We start from the raw sequence: 19,382 nt of genomic DNA, 5'->3' as shown, positions 1-19,382 counted from the left end.
CTATATAAATGCGAGTATTCTTGCCGTCTTGAACATTTGAGACTGTCAAAGGCCTTTCCTGCCCTGTGCTACCCTGCCTGGGTGGCACGGTGGCACAGTGGTTAGCACTGTTGCCTAGGTTCGATTCCCAGCTTGGGTCACTGTTTGTGCGGAGTCTGCATGTTCTCCCCGTGTCTGCGTGGGTTTCCTCCCGGTGCTCCGGTTTACTCCCACAGTCCAAAGATGTGCTGGTTAGGTGGATTGGCCATGCTAAATTGCCCCTTAGTGTCAGGGGGACTCGCTAGGGTTATGGGGATAGGGCCTCGATGGGATTGTGGTCGGTGTAGACTCGATGGGTCGAATGGCCTCCTTCTGCACTTTAAGGATTCTATCGATTCTGGTTAAAGGCAGAGTGGTTATGTTCTAACTGCTTTCACTCCAAATTGGAAAGGAAGGGATTATGCATTGAAAGCCCTGCCAAGCTCCTGGGACCAGCGACCTTTTAACATAACTGATCTGGAAGAAGGTGTAACTGGGGTGATCAGTAAGTTTGCGGACGACACAAAATTGGCAGGACTTGCAGATAGTGAGGAGCATTGTCAGAAGCTAAAGAAGGATATAGATAGGCTGGAAATTTGGGCAAAGAAATGGCAGATGGAGTTCAATCCTGATAAATGAGAAGTGATGCATTTTGGTAGAAATAATGTAGGGAGGAGCTATACGATAAATGGCAGAACCATAAAGGGTGTAGATACGCAGAGGGACCTGGGTGTGCAAGTCCACAGATCCTTGAAGGTGATGTCACAGGTGGAGAAGGTGGTGAAGAAGGCATATGGCATGCTTGCCTTTATAGGACGGGGCATAGAGTATAAATGTTGGGGTCTGATGTTGCAGATGTATAGAATGTTGGTTCGGCCGCATTTGGAATACTGCGTCCGGTTCTGGTCGCCACACTACCAGAAGGACGTGGAGGCTTTGGAGAGAGTACAGAGGAGGTTTACCAGGATGTTGCCTGGTATGGAGGGGCTTAGTTATGAGGAGAGATTGGGTAAACAGGGGTTGTTCTCCCTGGAAAGACGGAGGATGAGGGGAGACTTAATAGAGGTGTATAAAATTATGAAAGGCATAGATAGGGTGAACGGTGGGAAGCTTTTCCCCAGGTCGGTGGTGACGTTCACGAGGGGTCATAGGTTCAAGGTGAAGGGGGGGAGGTTTAACACAGATATCAGGGTTGGGAAGCATTTTCCGATCAGGGCCGGTGTGATCTCCTGGACTCGTTTCGATCACCTCAGGGGGTCGGAGAGGAATTTCCCAGATTTTCTTTTCCCCATATTGGCCCTGGGGTTTTCACTCTGGGTTTTCGCCTCTCCCTGGAGATCACATGGTCTGGAATGGGGGGGTGGGGGTGAGTTAATAGGTTGTGATGAACAAAGCATCGTAGCTGTGAGGGACAGCTCGGTGGATAGGATATTGGTATGTAGATAGGCTGGAAAATTGGGCGGGGATCCTGGATTCAGGATTCAATCCTGGACCAGGGAGCGGCGCGGGCTTGGAGGGCTGAAGGGCCTGTTCTTGTGCTGTTTTGTTCTTTGTTCTTTGATCAGAAGGACATATTTTACACAAAGGGTGGTGGGGGCCTGGAATGCGCTGCCAGGCAAGGTGGTGGAGGCGGACACACTGGGAACGTTTAAGACTTATCTGGACAGCCATATGAACGGAGTGGGGATGGAGGGATACAAAAGAATGGTCTAGTTTGGACCAGGGAGCGGCGCGGGCTTGGAGGGCCGAAGGGCCTGTTCCTGTGCTGTATTGTTCTTTGTTCTTTGTATAACGGGTGAGACCTTCGTTGATTAAGAGAGGGAGCACATTTCTTTTTGTTTTTAGCCTTTGGGGAGACAAATTAAATGTTTTTCTCTTTAGCTATTTAACTCTTTTAATAGTCCCCGTACTTTAATATGTTTGTGTGGATTTTTGCAGTAACTTCATTGCGGTGTTAATGTAAGCAAACTAATAAATAAAGTTAAACTTAAAACTTAAATCTAAGTCCTTTCTGTGGATAAAGAATACACAAACCCTAAGAGGTCACGGGGTCATCTTCAGGTCAATGTCAAGATGGCCGCTTTCCAAATGCGTCCAAGCAATTTTATTGGTTGGCTTTGTGACTTTGCTGATCAGTGATTGGTAGTTTCCCTGCCTCTTATATTTAAGGCGTTTAATATAGCTCTGAGGGGGTGTGCGAGTGTGGCTGTTCCTAGTTCACACTCTTAATTACGCGTTCAATAGGAAAGGCTTAAATAGATGGGTGGTTGGATGCTACCATCTCATTACACTTTTTGCATCTTCACAGAAAATGTTCCTCCCTTGGCTTCCTCTCAAGACAGCAAGTCCTCTTCGAAGGAGCAGGCAAGCGACCAAGAGGAGCAGGAATCAACAATGCCAGAAAGGAATTTGGTGGCGGGGGAGGGAGCCAGCGCAAAGGTTAGGCTACTCTCCGCATTATGAAGGGAAGTGGCTGCATTGATCCAAGCCAATTACTGCCACTGCTGAAGGCTTCAAATACTGGCGGGGACGATGCTATGTTTAATATTGGTAAAGTGGGAGGCTGAAGAAAAGCGCAATGAGGCTTTTGTGTCCAATAGCTAACTGCTTCAGGATAACATGGAAACTAGAAGCAGGAGTAGGCCATTCGACCCTTCGAGCCTGCTCCACCATTCGTTTTGATCATGGTTTATCATCAAATTCAATATCCTGATCCCACCTTCCCCTCGTATCCCTTGATCCGTTTAGCCTCGAGCTAGATCTAATTTCTTCTTGAAATCAGACAATGTTTTTGGCCTCAACTACTTTCTGTGGTAGTGAATTTCCCCACTCTCTGGGTGAAGAAATTTCTCCTCACCTCAGTTCTAAAAGGTTTACCCCCTATCCTCAAACTATGAAGCCTATGATGTGGAGATGCCGGCATTGGACTGGGGTGGACGCAGTAAGAAGTCTCACAACACCAGGTTAAAGTCCAACAGGCTTATTTGGAATTCCAAATAAACCTGTTGGATTTTAACCTGGTGTTGTGAGACTTCTTACTATGACCCCTAGTTCTGGACTCCCCCACCGTCGAGAACTTTCTTTCTGAATCTACCCTGTCTAACCCTGTTAGAATTGTATAAGTTTCTTTGAGATCCCCTCTCATTCTTCTTAAACTCCAATGAATATAATCCTAACTGACTGAGTCTCTCCTCGTATGACAGACCTTCCATCCCAGGAATCAGCCTGGTAAACCTTCGCTGCATTCCCTCTCTAGCAAGGACATCCTTCCTTCGAAGTCCACTGAAGCAGATAGAGTAAAGAAGCCACAAAATGGTTGGAGTTATGGGATGGATGACAGGACTGGAGTCTTGTCTGTGTGTAGAGCTGTGCCAAGTGGGTCTGAAACCATAAAAATGGGCCTGACGGAGTTTCTGGGGAGAGGGACGGAAGATTAGCAGAGAGGGAATCTGGGAAAGGTCCTGGCGCCAGCAAATATTTGGTATTTGCCACCAAATTATTATATATTTTTTGGAAAGTGTGAGCAGGCAACTGATTAGAAACGATGCGACAGGGACAGTTCTAGGATTTGATGCGTTGCACCGAATAAGGGACATCTCCAGCCCGCTTTTGATGTTGAACAGGAGTCTGTTGCCCTCTGTTGACCCTGCAGCACTAAAAATATCTAGCTTTTCGCATGTCATCAACTGGATTCCTGACTTATAAATAACCTCTGGAAAACGTCCCACTGCATCTGATCTGTTTCTGTCCCCTGTATAACCTGAATAACACAACACTCAGTGAAAACAATCAGCAGATTTTTTTGACAGGATGTTATGATGGGATGCTTCTAATTATAAGATCGTTCAAGAAGGATATCAGCAAAGACAGGTGGTGCAGATTTTTGCTCTTAAAGGGGCTGGCATCCTTATCCCTTAAAGCAGTCAAAAGGGGAAGGGGTCCCCCTGATTTTCCTGACTCCTGTATCTTGCCTTGCTCATGGTGTATGGACTTTCTTCGAAGAATGATGGCGACACCTTGCTTTGTTGATCAGGTTGCAGCACTCCTGGTTAGAACATAGAAAGCCACAGCACAAACAGGCCCTTCGGCCCACAAGTTGCGCTGATCATATCCCTACCTCTAGGCCTATCTATAGCCCTCAATCCCATTAAATCCCATGTACTCATCCAGAAGTCTCTTAAAAGACCCCAACGAGTTTGCCTCCACCACCACCGACGTCAGCCGATTCCACTCACCCACCACCCTCTGAGTGAAAAACTTACCCCTGACATCTCCTCTGTACCTACCCCCCAGCACCTTAAACCTGTGTCCTCTCGTAGCAACCATTTCAGCCCTTGGAAATAGCCTCTGAGAGTCTACCCTATCCAGACCTCTCAACATCTTGTAAACCTCTATCAGGTTGTGGGATTTCTGTCATGAACAGTGTGGCCCTGACTTCAGGCGACACAGTGGTTAGCACTGCTGCCTAACAGTGGTTAGCACTGCTGCCTAACAGTGCTGGAAACCTGAGTTCGATTCCGACCTCGGGTGACTGTCTGTGTGGAATTTGCATGTTCACCCTGTGTCTGTGTGGGTTTCCCCTGGGTGCTCCAGTTCCCTCCCACAGTCCAAAGATGTGCGGGTTAGGTGGATTGGCCATACTAAATTGCCCCTTCATGTGCAAAGATGTGCGGGTTAGGTGGATTGGCCACGCTAAATTGCCCCTTAGTGTCAAGGGGATGAGCAGGGTATACACCTGTGGTTACGTGGATAGGGTCTGGGTGGGATTGTCGGTTCAGGCTTGATGGGCCAAATGGCCTTCTGCACTGTAGGGGATTCTATAATGCTATGGCTTTGTTGTAATGTGATTAATGCCATCGTCTGGAGGATGCAATTGAGCCCAACTGGTTCACATAATCGGTGACCAGCCATAATTTAAGCACATCTTGTAGAAGACAAAATAAGCATTCCATTCAGAGGAGGTCCCATGAGCTATTCGAATGTCGGTGTCCGTTAGCATCCTATTCAACTGTGGGGACGTTATAACTGTGTCCAGTCCTCACTTTATGTCCACACAGTCCCTCTTCCAGCCAGTCACTGATTGTTAACAATGACAAAACGCTGGGAAAAACGCAGCAGATCTGGCAGCCTCTGTGGAGGGAGGAACAGAGTTAACATTTCAGATTGATGCAAATTCATCGACCTGAAGTGTTGACTCTGCCTCTCTCACGGATGCTGCCAGATCTGCTGAGTGTTTCCAGCATTTCCTATTTTTATTTCAAAGTTCCTGGGACTGACCACAGTGTTTGCTTTAGGGTCACTTCGCAATCTGGAACAGGCAATCTGGCCATTTTTTAAAAAAGTTTAACATTTTAAAGTTTATTAGTGTCACAAGTGGGCTTACATTCACATGTTTAGGGTCGCACGGTGGCACAGTGATTAGCACTGCTACCTCACAGCGCCAGGAACCCTGGATTCGATTCCCGGCTCCTGTGTGTGAGGAGTCTGCACGTTCTCCCCGTGTCTGCGTGGGTTTCCTCCGGGGGCCTCGGTTTCCTCCCACAGCCCGAAAGATGTGCTGGCCATGATAAATTCTCCCTCAGTGTACCCCGACAGGGGCCGGGGTGCGGCGACTAGGGGATTTTCGCAGTAACTTCATTGCAGTGTTAATGTAAGCCTACTTGTGACAATGATAACTTAAACAATGAAGTTACTGTGAAAAACATCTCTTCCTCGGGCTTTCACGGAACTTCTCAGGAAGCGGGGAGCAGGCTCTTTGGGAAAGTATGTGTGTGTTTATTTAGCGTTTTTAAAAATACAGCCCAAAAATGTTTTTTTAATCTGATGTTGCAGTGGGGGTACCCCATGGCAAGTTAGTTTTGTGGCTCAATAGCTCCACCTGCTGGCATAGTGGTGTTGCAGTTTAAAAAACACCAACTACCTGCATTTATATAGCACCTCTAACATAGTAACATTCCTGTGCAGCAATATGGGATGTTCTGTCGAACAGAATTAAACCACAAAAGGAAGTATTAGGCCGAATGACTCAAAGATAGGCTTTAAGAAGTTTATTAAAGGAGAGAGAATTATGGAGGGAATTCCTGAGCTTTGGGCCCAGTTGAAGACGTGGCCAGCAATGCTGGAGCATGGAAATTGGGAAAGTGTAAGGGGAGCCAGAGCTGGTGGAGCGCAGATGTCATGGAGGGTTGTAAAGCTTGAGGTAAAAGAGATAGGGAGGGCTGAGACAATGAATGAGGGTGAGGATTATAAAATTCAGCTGTTGCTTTATCGGGGAGCTTGTGTAGGTTAGCGAGGAAAAAGGTGAGTGAGACTCGGTGCAAGTGAGCACAGAGAACACAAGAAATAGAAGCAGGAGTGGCCACCAGGCCCTTCAAGCCTGTCCTGCCATTCAATACAATCCTGGCTGATCCAAGCTGCCTTTAACTCCTTTTCTGTGCCATTTCCCCGTGCCCCACTGTTCCTCAATCTATCAAGTATTTATCCACCTCCACTTTAAATACTTCTAATGGTAGCAGAGATTTGGATAGCTTAGGGTTACGGAGGATGGAAACCCAGCCTGTAGACCCTTTGATGGCCAAGTCTTAAAGGTATCAAAGGCATGGACGGATGAGGGTTTCAGCAACAGGTGAGCTGAGGCTGGGTTAGAGTCAGGCAATGTTAGAGGGTAAAATAAGCAGTCTTGCTGATGACCACTAGGTGGCACAGCAGTTAGCACTGCTGCCTCACAGCAAGAAGTCTCACAACACCAGGTTAAAGTCCAACAGGTTTATTTGGTAGCACAAGCCACTAGCTTTCGGACCGCTGCCCCTTCATCAGGTGAGTGGGAGTTCTGTTTACAAACTGGGCATATAAAGACACAAACTCAATTTACAAAATAATGGTTGGAATGCGAGTCTTTACAGGTGATCAAGTCTTAAAGGTACAGACAATGTGAGTGGAGAGAGGGTTAAGCACAGGTTAAAGAGATGTGTATTGTCTCCAGCCAGGACAGCGCCTCACAGCGCCAGGGACCCAAGTTCGATTCCCGGCTTGGGTGACTGTCTGTGTGGAGTTTGCATGTTCTCCCCGTGTCTGCGTGGGTTTCCTCCGGGTGCTCCGGTTTCCTCCCACAGTCCAAAGATGGGCAGATTAGGTGGATTGGCTGTGCTAAATTGCTCCTTAGTGTCCCAATATATGCAGGTTAAGGGATTAGCGGGGTAAATACATGGGAATAGGGCCTAGATGGGATGCTGTGTCAGAGACTCAATGGACCGAATGGCCTCCTGCACTGAATGGGATTCTATGATATTCTATGACCTGTACATATGGTTGGACATATACCTGTACAAATACATATACAGGTACATATACCTGTACAAATACATATACAGGTACATATACCTGTACAAATACATATACAGGTACATATACCTGTACAAATACATATACAGGTACATATACCTGTACAAATACATATACAGGTACATATACCTGTACAAATACATATACAGGTACATATACCTGTACAAATACATATACAGGTACATATACCTGTACAAATACATATACAGGTACATATACCTGTACAAATACATATACAGGTACATATACCTGTACAAATACATATACAGGTACATATACCTGTACAAATACATATACAGGTACATATACCTGTACAAATACATATACAGGTACATATACCTGTACAAATACATATACAGGTACATATACCTGTACAACCTTAGGGACAGGTCACCACTGAATAAAAGCTTAAATTATGAGAAAATGGGAATTATATTGTTTTGTAAACTGGAATTGAATCCTGTGGCGCTAAGAGTTTTGAGTTGATCTGTTTTTGTCACAAGGCTATGCCCCTTTATCTTTGAAAGTACGATTTAAACATTCAACTGACCAGGATTTTTTTGCAAATTGAAATGAGACAGAACAAACAAAAAAAATGCAAAGTCATCTTCCAAAGTGAAGGTGAAAAAGAACAAACAAATCATCCTTGCGGGGGAGACTGAAGAGAGAAAGACGTTTGATATTATTCACAGACACACATTTATTACTGTCGTAAGAATGCAAAGTGCTGGATATTAAAACAATGGCTGTCACAGACAGATCCAGCACAAACCCCTTGGAAATGCACAATGGGTGAAGTATAACAGGGCAGGCGGCAGTGCAGCCACTGCACAGAGATTGCAAGAACATTTTTAGCAGAGTGGATAGACTGAAAGCTGGGCTCTCTCCCTTTCTCTCTTTTGAAATAAGCGCATACTTGGGTTGGAAGCCAAATTTTGCCAGAATACTGATCAGCAAACCGAAATCTCTGAATAATTACAACGTATACATCTGAGTCTAAGATACCAGCTAATCCAAATCGGCTGCAACTTTCTACACTTCCAGGACAATCGTTTAATCGTGTATTCCTTTCATAGTGTTTTGGGATTCCCAGGAGATCATAGAATCCCTACAGCGCAGCCCATCAAGTGTGCACCGACTCACCGACAGAGTATTTTACCCAAGTTTTGTATCCATAACCCCACATATTTATCCCGCTAATTCCCCTAACCAGACATCTTTGGACACCAGGGGGGCAATTTACCATGACCAATCCACCTAACCTGTTCATCTTTGGATTGTGGGAGGAAACCGGAGCATCCGGAGGAAACCCACACAGACACGGGGAGAATGTGCAAACTCCACACAGACAGTGACCCAAGGCTGTAATTGAACCTGCGTCCCTGGCACTAAGAGGCAGCAGTGCTAACCACTGTGCCGCCAACTTATTTTGAATTGGATGCTAATTCCCTTATTCCTGATACCTGGGACTATGTGATATTGTGCTGTCATTATTTTTTCCTCGGGTTTCACAAGTAATAAATTTGCTCTTCAACCCAAGACAACATTGTTTGATTGGCTCTTCGTTGCTCACAGATAAATACATTCTGATTTGGAAAAGGCAAGTCCTCGTGAAAAAGAACCTCTAACCTTTACTGTGACCAAACAAGGAGATCTAATAGAGGGAAGCCAGTTCGCTGCTCCTCACCTCCTAACAGTATTGGTACTTGGATTAGGAACAGCAGGGATTAAAAGTCAAATGAAGTTGAACGCTCTAAACGAAGCTTTGTGTCAATCCTGAAAAACAACTACCGGTTATTTCCTTTTTTAAAATTCAATTTGATCTATTATTCAATTGGTTATTTTGCTTGGGCAGTCGATAAAATTGTGATATTCCATACGGATTCTTGGCTGAGAACACAAGCTTTATCCAGTGATGCTTTCGCTGGCAGGGATATTAGGGGAACTGGCTGCTCCTAGGATCTTTTACATTCACCTCAGCTGGAGGACAAGGCCTGCCTTATCAGAAAGGCAGCACTTCCCTCCGTACTGCAACTGCCAGCTTTTGTCTTTTATTCTTTCAAGGGATGTTGGCATTGGATGTTGGCATTGCTGGCAATGCCAACATTTGCCCATCCCTAATTGCCCTTCAACTGAGTGGCAGTCACATTGCTGTGGGTCTGGAGTCACGTGTAGGCCAGACCAGGTAAGGACGGCAGATTTCCTTCCCTAAAGGACATTAGTGAACCAGATGGGTTTTTACAACAATCGACAATGGTTTCATGGTCATCATTAGGCTTTTAATTCCAATTTTTTATTGAATTAAATTTCACCATCTGCCATGGGTGGGATTCGAACTCGGGAGCCAGAGCATTACCCTGGACTCAGGATTAATAGTCCAGCGACAATACCACTACACCACCGCCTCCCCTGAGTTGTTTGCTGAGTTCCTGCAGTGAGTTGGAGCCCACCACCTTCCTACCTACATCCTTTAGGTAACCTATGTGTGGTCACAGGCGGTGTAGCTCGCTCCTATCCAGATTCTTTTCTCAGCAATGATTTTTTTGCCATTGATATTTAATGGTTTTTCTGAGGAATATCTTGGCCTGTATTCCTGACCTGTTCAGTATCTAACATTCTGGTGCTCTTGTTGATTTTAGGAAGACTGTGCCAAGGTGGAGGATGGAGTGCAGCTGCTTGTCGAGATGTTTCCATCCTGCAGTCTGTCGGTCATGCGCCAGGTTCTGTCTGTGGCTAAAGGCAACTTGGATTACGCTGTGCAGTTAATAATGGAGGGAGCAGTGGAACAACTTGACACCGCAACTCTGGAGGTAAGTCCACTGGGCATTTGAGCAAGGGAGCAAGATGATAAATAGACCGCACTGGTGTTGTTATAATTAATGTTGAGATAATGTTTCAGTAATGTGAGGCGGCACAGTGGTTAGCACTGCTGCCTCATAGCGCCAGGGACCTGGGTTCAATTCCGGCCTTGGGTGACTGTCTGTGTGGCGTTTGCATGTGTCTGCGTGGGTTTCCTCCCACAATCCAAAGATGTACGGGTTAGGTGGATTGGCCATGCTAAATGGGCCCTTTGTGTCAGGGAATTAGCAGGGTAAATATGTGGGGTACACTGCTGGAGGGGCAGTACTGAGGGAGGGCTACACTGCTGGAGGTGCAGTACTGAGGGAGGGCTACACTGCTGGAGGTGCAGTACTGAGGGAGGGCTACACTGCTGGAGGTGTACTGAGGGAGAGCTACACTGCTGGAGGTGCAGTACTGAGGGAGGGCTACACTGCTGGAGGTGTACTGAGGGAGAGCTACACTGCTGGAGGTGTAGTACTGAGGGAGGGCTACACTGCTGGAGGGGCAGTACTGAGGGAGGGCTACACTGCTGGAGGTGTAGTACTGAGGGAGGGCTACACTGCTGGAGGTGCAGTACTGAGGGAGGGCTACACTGCTGGAGGGGCAGTACTGAGGGAGGGCTACACTGCTGGAGGGGCAGTACTGAGGGAGGGCTACACTGCTGGAGGTGTAGTACTGAGGGAGGGCTACACTGCTGGAGGGGCAGTACTGAGGGAACACTGCACTTTCCCAAGCTGAATGCTGAGAGAATGCCACATTGTTGGAGGGGGTACCGAGGGGGTGCTACACTGGCAGAAATGCAGAACTCGGGGAGTGCTGCGCCGTTGAAAGATCAGTACTGAGAGAATGCTGCAATGTACTGGGGGATCGCTGCACTGCAGCTAGGGGCAGTACTGAGGATGCACTGTACTTTTGGAAGATCAGTACTGAGGGACTGTTGCATTATTGGCGGTGCAGTACTGAGGGACTGTGGCATTGTTGGAGAAGCACCCCTGAGGGACTGTTGTTTAGTGGGAGGGGCAGCACTGGAAAGGTGCTGAATTGTCGGAGAGGTAGTAATGAAGGAGCAACCTCAGCTTTCGCCTGATTTACTCCATAATAATTGAGTAATGTTAGTCTCACCATTATTATTTCCTCAACTCTCGCTGTCCATGGATCGCCACTTTGACATGATGCAGAGGCCTGTACATTCCCTTGAGCGATCAAGTAGGGAAGCTCCTTGCTCCCGATAGGGCTAGCCACAGTGGCAAGGTTGGGAGGAGGGCCCAAACAAAGTGCAGTTTAAAAACCCTTTAACGCCAGAGCTGGCAATGGAAGACAGTGCATCTCCCCAGCTGCGAAGGCGGAAGAACGCTGAAGCGGCAAGTGGACCTGGTCACTGTGGCTCAACATGTGACAGAAACCTGACATGATTGGGTGGACAATAACAGCACCGCAAGGTCCCCACATTAGACGTAGTCATGCATGGGCTTCTATTAGAGTCCATTGGCTGAGTCCTGTGGGCGATGGGGACGGCGCTGTGAAGCTGGGAGTCCCAAGTCCAGAATCCGCACACGGGCACGAGGGTTGCGCCGGGACAGAGGTGTCCTTGGGCAGCCGCTCTGTGACTTGAGCAGAACTCTTCAGGATACCCTCGGCTCACTGCAAATGGGGAGAGGACTAGAAAAGGTGCCCTAAATATAGGCTGTACCTCTTTTTCCTGGCTGGGGAACCACACCCTGAGATCAAAGAACCACGATCCCTACAAATGCTGCAACTTGGAATGTCAGAACACTCCAGGATAATCTCAAGAGTGACAGTCCAGATAGAACTGAGACTGCATCGCATGGGCTATAAAGACTCCAAATGGACATTGGTGCCCACAGCCAGACCCACCTCGTGGGGAGGGACAGCTAAAGGGACAAGCAGGTGAAATACCGACTGTAAAAAGGCTGACAGTGACCCTCGTGTCTCAGAGTTGGTTTTGCCACCCAGCCGGAAACAGAATTTTGGATGTGCTGCCCAGTAGTATTTTATTTTTTTATTCACATACGGGTGTTGCTGGCTCAGCTAGCATTTATTCCCCGTCCTAATTGCCCTTGAAGGGGGTGGTGAGCTGCCTTCTTGAACCATTGCAGTCCAGGTAGTGTAGGTACACCCACAGTGCTGTTAGGGAGGGAGTTCCAGGATTCTGACCCAGCGATGGTGAAGGAACAGCCGATATATTTCCAAGTCTGGTTGGTGAGTGATTTGGAGGGGAATTTTCAGATGGTGGTGTTCCCAGATATCTGCTGCTCTTGTCCTGCTAGATGGTAGAGGTCGTGCGGTTGGAAGGTGCTCCTAAGGAATGTTGGTGAGCTACACAGTCACCCAAGGCTGGAATCGAACCCGGGTCCCTGGTGTTCAGTCACATGAAGACCCCCAGCAGAAACTCCCAACCCTAGGTGTCACCTTGATTTGAGACACAGCCAACAAGCTGGAACTCTAGGCCGCTACTTGTCCCACAAATGTAACTTGGAATGATAAAATGATGGATTTCCATCAAATGCAGCGTTGTATTTCCACGTGAGATGGAAATTTTGATCCAATAGCACATTAGTTGATATTTGGTCACATTTTGGTTTGCCTAGTTACTGTCTATATATGTGTCATGTATATAAGATTACAAAGGGAATAGATAAGATAGAAGCAGGGAAGTTGTTTCCACTGGCGGATGAAACCAGAACTAGGGGGGCATGGCCTCAGAATAAGGGATAGCAGATTTAGGACTGAGTTGAGGAGGAACTTCTTCACCCAAAGGATTGAAAATCTGTGGAATTCCCTGCCCAGTGAAGCAGTTGAGGCTACCTCATTGAATGTTTTTAAGGCAAGGATAGATACATTTTTGAACAGTAAAGGAATTAAGGGTTATGGTGAGCGGGCGGGTAAAGTGGAGCCGAGTCCACAAAAAGATCAGCCATGATCTTATTGAATGGCGGAGCAGGCTCGAGGGGCCAGATGGCCTACTCCTGCTCCTAGTTCTTATGTTCTTGTATGGGGTATTGTGAGCAATTTTGGGCCCCGTACCAAAGTAAGGATGTGCTGACCTTGGAAAGGGTGCAGAGGAGGTTCACAAGAATGATCCCTAGAATTAAGAGCTTGTCGTATGAGGAACGGTTGAGGTCTCTGGGTCTGTACTCATTGGAGTTTAGAAGAATGAGGGGAGATCTTATTGAAACTTACAGGATACTGCGAGGCCTGGATAAAGTGGACGTGGAGAGGATGTTTCCACTTGTAGGAAAAACTAGAGATAGATAGGTTCTTGATTAATAAGGGGATCAGGGGTTATGGGGAAAAGGCAGGAGAATGGGGATGAGAAAAATCAGCCATGATTGAATGGCGGAGCAGACTCGATGGGCCGAGTGGTCTAATTCTGCTCCTATTTCTTATGGTCTTATGACGGGGATATTTGGCTGCATCTTACCATATTTCTTAATATAGTGAGGTCCGTACTCTGGTATAAAACTGATTCAAGTGCCTGCTATGTGCACGGGAGTGCACGGCAACTAACTACCCCCAAATCCCCTCCATCTCACCTGTCACACACTGCCCACCCTCCAATTCTGAGTGATATTAAGCTCTCTGATTGCCTCAGTAATTTTCAGAGGCAATCTACGTAGTCTAGGTGGCCGGAATCACTGACGCCAATCTTGTAGCTGCTTCATTGTGGCCCCAGATGAGCCATTAGTCAATGTCAGCAGTGGGTGAGAACAAGGCCACACACTGCAGGTTCTGTGTTGCATTATTTCCATTTACCTGTACCAGGCTTTGCGTTTCACTTTCAGGAAGCTCATCCAAAAACGGACAAGAAGATCAAAGCGAGTATCTTGGAGAAGTGAGTATTCAGTCCATCGACCGCTTACGATGCATATATTTGGTTGGGGAAGAAGGAAATTTGGGACCAATCACATTTTGATTTGGTTTGATTTCATTTATTATTGTCACATGTATTAGTATACAGTGAAAAGTATTGTTTCTTGCACACTATACAGACAAAGCATACCGTTCATAGAGTACATAGGGGAGAGGGTGCAGAATATAGTGTTGTAGTCACAGGGTGTAGGGAAAGACCAGCTTAATATAAGGTAAGTCCATTCAAATGTCTGATGGCAGCAGGGAAGTTGTTGTTCTTGGGTTGGTCGCTATGTGATCTCAGACTTTTGTATCTTTTTCCTGACGGAAGAAGGTGGAAGAGAAAATGTCCGGGGTGCGTGGGGTCTTTAATTATGCTGGCTGCTTTTCCGAGGCAGCGGGAAGTGTAGACAGAGTCAGTGGATGGGAGGCTGGTTTGAGTGATGGATTGGGCTTCGTTCACGACCCTTTGTAGTTTCTTGCGGTCTTGGGCAGAGCAGGAGCCATACCAAGCTGTGATACATCCAGAAAAGATGCTTTCTATGGTGCATCTGTAAAGGTTGGTGAGAGTCGTGGCTGACATGCTAAATTTCCTTAGCCTCCTGAGGAAGTAGAGGCGTTGGTGGGTTTTCTTAACTATAGCATCAGCGTGGCGGGAACAGGACAGGTTGTTGGTGATCTGGACACCTAGGAACCTGAAGCTCTCGACCATTTCCACTTCTTCACCATTGATGTAGACAGGATTTCCTCATAAAATCTCTGCAGTGCAGGAGGTCAGGCGGCCCATCAAGCCTGCACCGACAAGAATCCCACCCAGGCCCCTTCCCCTTAACCCCACCTATTTACCCCAGTAACTTTCCCCTTGACCCCACCTACTTACACTCTGACACCAAGGCTCAATGCAGCATGGCCAATCCACCTAACCTACTCCCCTTTGGACTGTGGGGGGAAACCGGAGCACCCAGAGGAAACCCACGCAGACACGGGGAGAATGTACAAACTCCGCACAGACAGTGACCCAAGGCTGGAATTGAACTCGGGTCCCTGGAATTGTGAGGCAGCAGTGCTAACCACTGTGTCACCCTGTAGCGCTCCACGTGTACAGGGCCATGTCTCAAAACCGTTTATAGGCCATAGGGAGAACATGTATGCCAAGCGGACTTAAAAAAATGTCTATAGAGCGTGAAACACAAAGACATAGCAAGCAAGGTTTAGAAGAAACCTTTTTATAACCGGGGAGGGAGATGCTGAATTCCAGAGGACAGTGGCTGAGAGGCCAAACACTATTGTTGGACTGGAGGACACGCTGTACTGCATTGGAGAGGATTGGGGTAGGAATTTTTCCTTCATGGCATTCTTTCATGGGTTCTAAACGACAAAAGCCAGCATTTGTTGCGCATCCCTAATTGCCCCTTGAGTATTTGCAGCCGTTTCTAGTTTCAGATTTTCCAGTCTTAGTGGTTTGCTGGAATAAATTGGGCCTCTCCGTGCTTCTGGCCTTGTTAATCCAGGGCATGAAGAGATATCTCCAATTGACAGCCACAGCCCAACTATAGCATTCTCGCACACTAACATGTTCAAATTTTACTCTTGCAGTTTAGTATCTGAGCCCCATTGATGGAGATGGCGCAAAAATCGAAGACATGTTCTAATTCTTTCAAAATGATGTTCATATTTGTGACAATTTAGTTATTTAACATGGGAAATGTTACTTTATGTATTTTGTTATTCGTTTAAGGGATATGGGCATTGCTGGCTGGGCCAGCATTTATTACCCATCCCTAGTTGCCCTCGAGAAGGTGGTGTTGAGCTGCCTTCTTGAATTGCTGCAGTCCACGTGGTGTAGGTACACCCATAGTGCTGTTAGGGAGGGAGTTTCAGGATTTTGACCCAGTGAAGGAATGGCGAAATGTTTCCATGTCCGGATGGTGAGTGATGTGGAGGGGTGTTCCCAGGTATCTGCTGCTCTTGTCGTTCTAGATGGTAGAGGTCATGGGTTTGGAAGGTGCTGCCTAAGGAACTTTGGTGAGTTCTCACAGCACGCCTTGTAGATGGTACATCCTGCTACTACTGTCATTGGTGGTGGAGGGATTGAATGTTTGTGGAAAGAGTGTTATGAAAGTACACACAGTCAAATCAAATAAATCCTAAATTTCTAATGTCCTGGTTCCACCGCGGCAGAGTATTGTGCACAGACTCTTGTATTCTTACTGTCTGAAATATGCCTTTTACTCTGTTATTCCAGATATATGATGGTGGATAATGAGGACGATGTCAAAACGCACAAGCCTATCGCACCCAAAGAGGTAACAAACCATCTGGAATACAAATATTGCATCAGAAGTTAATTAACATCACTTTGAGCTTTTATCACTTCCTCTCGCCCGCCACGTGCATCTCTTTAAAACAAAAAATCCCACTGCATCCTATTTCTAGAATCCTTGCCAGGCCCTGCTAGTACCTAACTCTGCTGCTTCTATTCTACACTGCACCCCGCCCACCCAGCAAGCAAAACTTTCGAGCACAACACACCAGCACTCTGGAATTCTGCTGGATGTTCATCAAATCTTAAACTTATCGCATAGGCAAAGACTATTCAGCCCATCTGGTCTATGCCAGCTCTTTGAGAGAGCTATCCAATTAGTCCCACTTGCCCTGTCCTATCCCGTTTTCCTTTTCAAGTATATATTGAATTCCCTTTTGGCCAGCACGGTGGCACAGTGGTTAGCGCTGCTGCCTCTCAATCCCACGGACTCGGGTCCAATTCCGGCCTCGGGTGACTATCTGTGTGTAGTTTGCACATTCTCCCCGTGTCTGCGTGGGTTTCCTCCCACAGTCCAAAGATGTGCAAATTAGGGTGACTGGCCATGCTAAATTGCCCGGGTAAATACAGGGTTAAAGCCTGGGTGGGATTGTTAAGTGCTGCTTTAAATGTCTCATGAGAATCTGGTTTTCCCCCTTTCCCATAAAATATTATTAGAGTGTTGGGGTGATCAGCCAATACCAGATATCAGCTGTGATCTCCCATTTGGAAAGGTGAAAGATAACTAACCTTCTCACAGGAAGGTGAAGTCTGGGAAATGGCACAGCATAACACTGCACGAGTCACTCCACAATCAAGGTTCAGAGATCATGAGAGTTCCCACTACACTGTAAAGGGTAAATAACCTTCCACACGTTGGTACTTCATCCTGTGCCTGATTTAACGTGGCCAGATCTGCCCAGTGTGAAATATGAATCTCGGGTCCAGTTTACAGACTGATGCTACTTATGGCCCATTAAGCATCATTAGCTTGGGGCAACTTTAGTCTGATACTATGATATGCCTTGCCCCCTCCATCTTCAATAAAGACCCAACTACTGCAGTATGAGTTCTTAATTTTACACTGAGCTCCAGTTAGCACTATGCTTTAAAGTTTATTTATTGTCACAAGTAGGTTTACATTAACACTGCAATGAAGTTACTGTGAAAATCCCCTAGTCGCCACACTCCGGCGCCTGTTCGGGTACACTAAGGGAGAATTTAGCATGGCCAATGCACCTAACCAGCATATATTTCGGACTGTGGGAGGATGTGGAAGACATTGCTTCACAGCTCCAGGGTCCCTGGTTCGATTCCCGGCTCGGGTCACTGTCTGTGTGGAGTTTGCACATTCTCCTCGTGTCTGTGTGGGTTTCCTCCGGGTGCTCCGGTTTCCTCCCACAGTCCAAAGATGTGCGGGTTAGGTTGATTGGCCAGGTTAAAAATTGCCCCTTAGAATCCTAAAATGCATAGGTTAGAGGGATTAGCGGGTAAATATGTGGGGGTAGGGCCTGGGTGGGATTGTGGTCGGTGCGGACTCGATGGGCCGAATGGCCTCCTTCTGCGCTGTAGGGTTTCTATGATTTCTATGATGACATGGGGAGAACGTGCAGACTCCCAAGTCGGGAATCGAACCCCGGTCCCTGGCGCTGTGAGGTAACAGTTCTAGCCATTCTAGCTTGTACTCACTTAAAATAATCTGATTTCTTGAGGATATTTGCAGTCAGAAATGGGACTCTCACCATCTCAATCTAGACTGAATTCAAACTTGGACAGTAGTCCAGTCCACTGAATAGAGCAGTCTGTTAATTGTGACATGGAAGTTATATGACCAGGAGTTATCTGCAGTGTTGCAAGATGTTCTAATAGTCTGTGATCAGTAACAGTCGATTATTTCACAATCTCCTGCTTTGCTTTCACCAGATGTCTATTTTCCAAATAGAAGTCTTATTCAGCTTTGCAAACCTGAGGTCTTTGCTGGCCCATCCCGGATTTCACACTGAAGATTGGTAGCGTTGACGAGCTCACTGTCTTTCTTGCCAGGAGGCTTAGTTTGAACAGGAAGGGTAGATAAAGACACTGGCCTTAAATGGGATTTATTACCAATTCAGCCAAGCTGAAGATTCACCTCTGTCTCACCGAGTACACACGATAGACATGCCAGCTTACTAATGGTAAAATAACACTGGCTCTGGTCTCGACCCTGGATTCAATCTTAATCACTGCCTCAACATCCCAAATTCACCCGTGTGAATGTTCCATTGCCCACAATCAGCAGGCATGAGGTCTCAGTAAATGGGCACAATCAAGTCTGACCTATGACTAACAGAACTGTGTCCTCTGCTTCCTACCAGGCTCCCAAGAAGCTTATCCGATACATAGACAACCAGGTGGTGAGCACAAAGGGGGAACGGTACACTGAAGTGAAGAAAGCAGAAAGTGATGAGATGAAGAAAACCTACATCAATCTGAAACCTGCCAGAAAATACAAGTTCCACTGAGGTGCCTGCCGATTGGGAGCTTTCACGGGTCAGTCCCCGGACCCCCGGCAAGCTTCGATTTTTTTCCCCCCCAGCCACCCGCATCCAACACAACTCGAGGATAAACACTGTTCCTTCCTGAACTGGACATTCGTGCGGTAGGGAGAGTTCAAAGCACATGTTCGTACCCTTCTGATGATGAGAAGGGGGTCTATATTACCACTGTAAAAAAAACACATGAATTTAATGCTGATTCCCTTCAGACGAAATATTACTTTTTCATTGCATGGTTACCATGTAGCACTGAGCTTTTGCAGTCTGTGGGTTATGCATCTGGTAACATCCGAAATGCAGTAACATTTTGCAGCTGAATTCATTGACATGCTATGCTTTAGAACATCATTATCTAAATGTGGCCTTGATGTTCATTCAGTAGTCTGTTCAACTTAATATCTTGCCCCCCCACAGAGTTGAAATAATGTTATGCGTTTTTTATTCTACTGTCATGAGTTTGAATTGTAGGTGAGTAT

The 19,382-nt window shown here is 46.7% G+C and overlaps 1 protein-coding gene across 1 annotated transcript in view; it reads left to right on the top strand.

Moving 5' to 3' along the window:
* The window catches only part of LOC144480319 (CUE domain-containing protein 2-A-like), a 78,118-nt gene that overhangs the window by 20,804 nt on the left and 37,932 nt on the right, over positions 1-19,382 (top strand). Inside the window, exons 5-8 of the mRNA XM_078199676.1 lie at positions 2,327-2,457; positions 9,999-10,169; positions 14,004-14,053; positions 16,316-16,376. Coding sequence (XP_078055802.1) covers positions 2,327-2,457; positions 9,999-10,169; positions 14,004-14,053; positions 16,316-16,376 — 413 coding nt within the window. The remainder of the gene's footprint in view (positions 1-2,326; positions 2,458-9,998; positions 10,170-14,003; positions 14,054-16,315; positions 16,377-19,382) is intronic.

The sequence above is a fragment of the Mustelus asterias genome, chromosome 28 (assembly GCF_964213995.1).
Source record: "Mustelus asterias chromosome 28, sMusAst1.hap1.1, whole genome shotgun sequence".
Lineage (NCBI taxonomy): Eukaryota > Metazoa > Chordata > Chondrichthyes > Carcharhiniformes > Triakidae > Mustelus > Mustelus asterias.
This window is presented reverse-complemented; position numbering and strand designations above follow the sequence as displayed.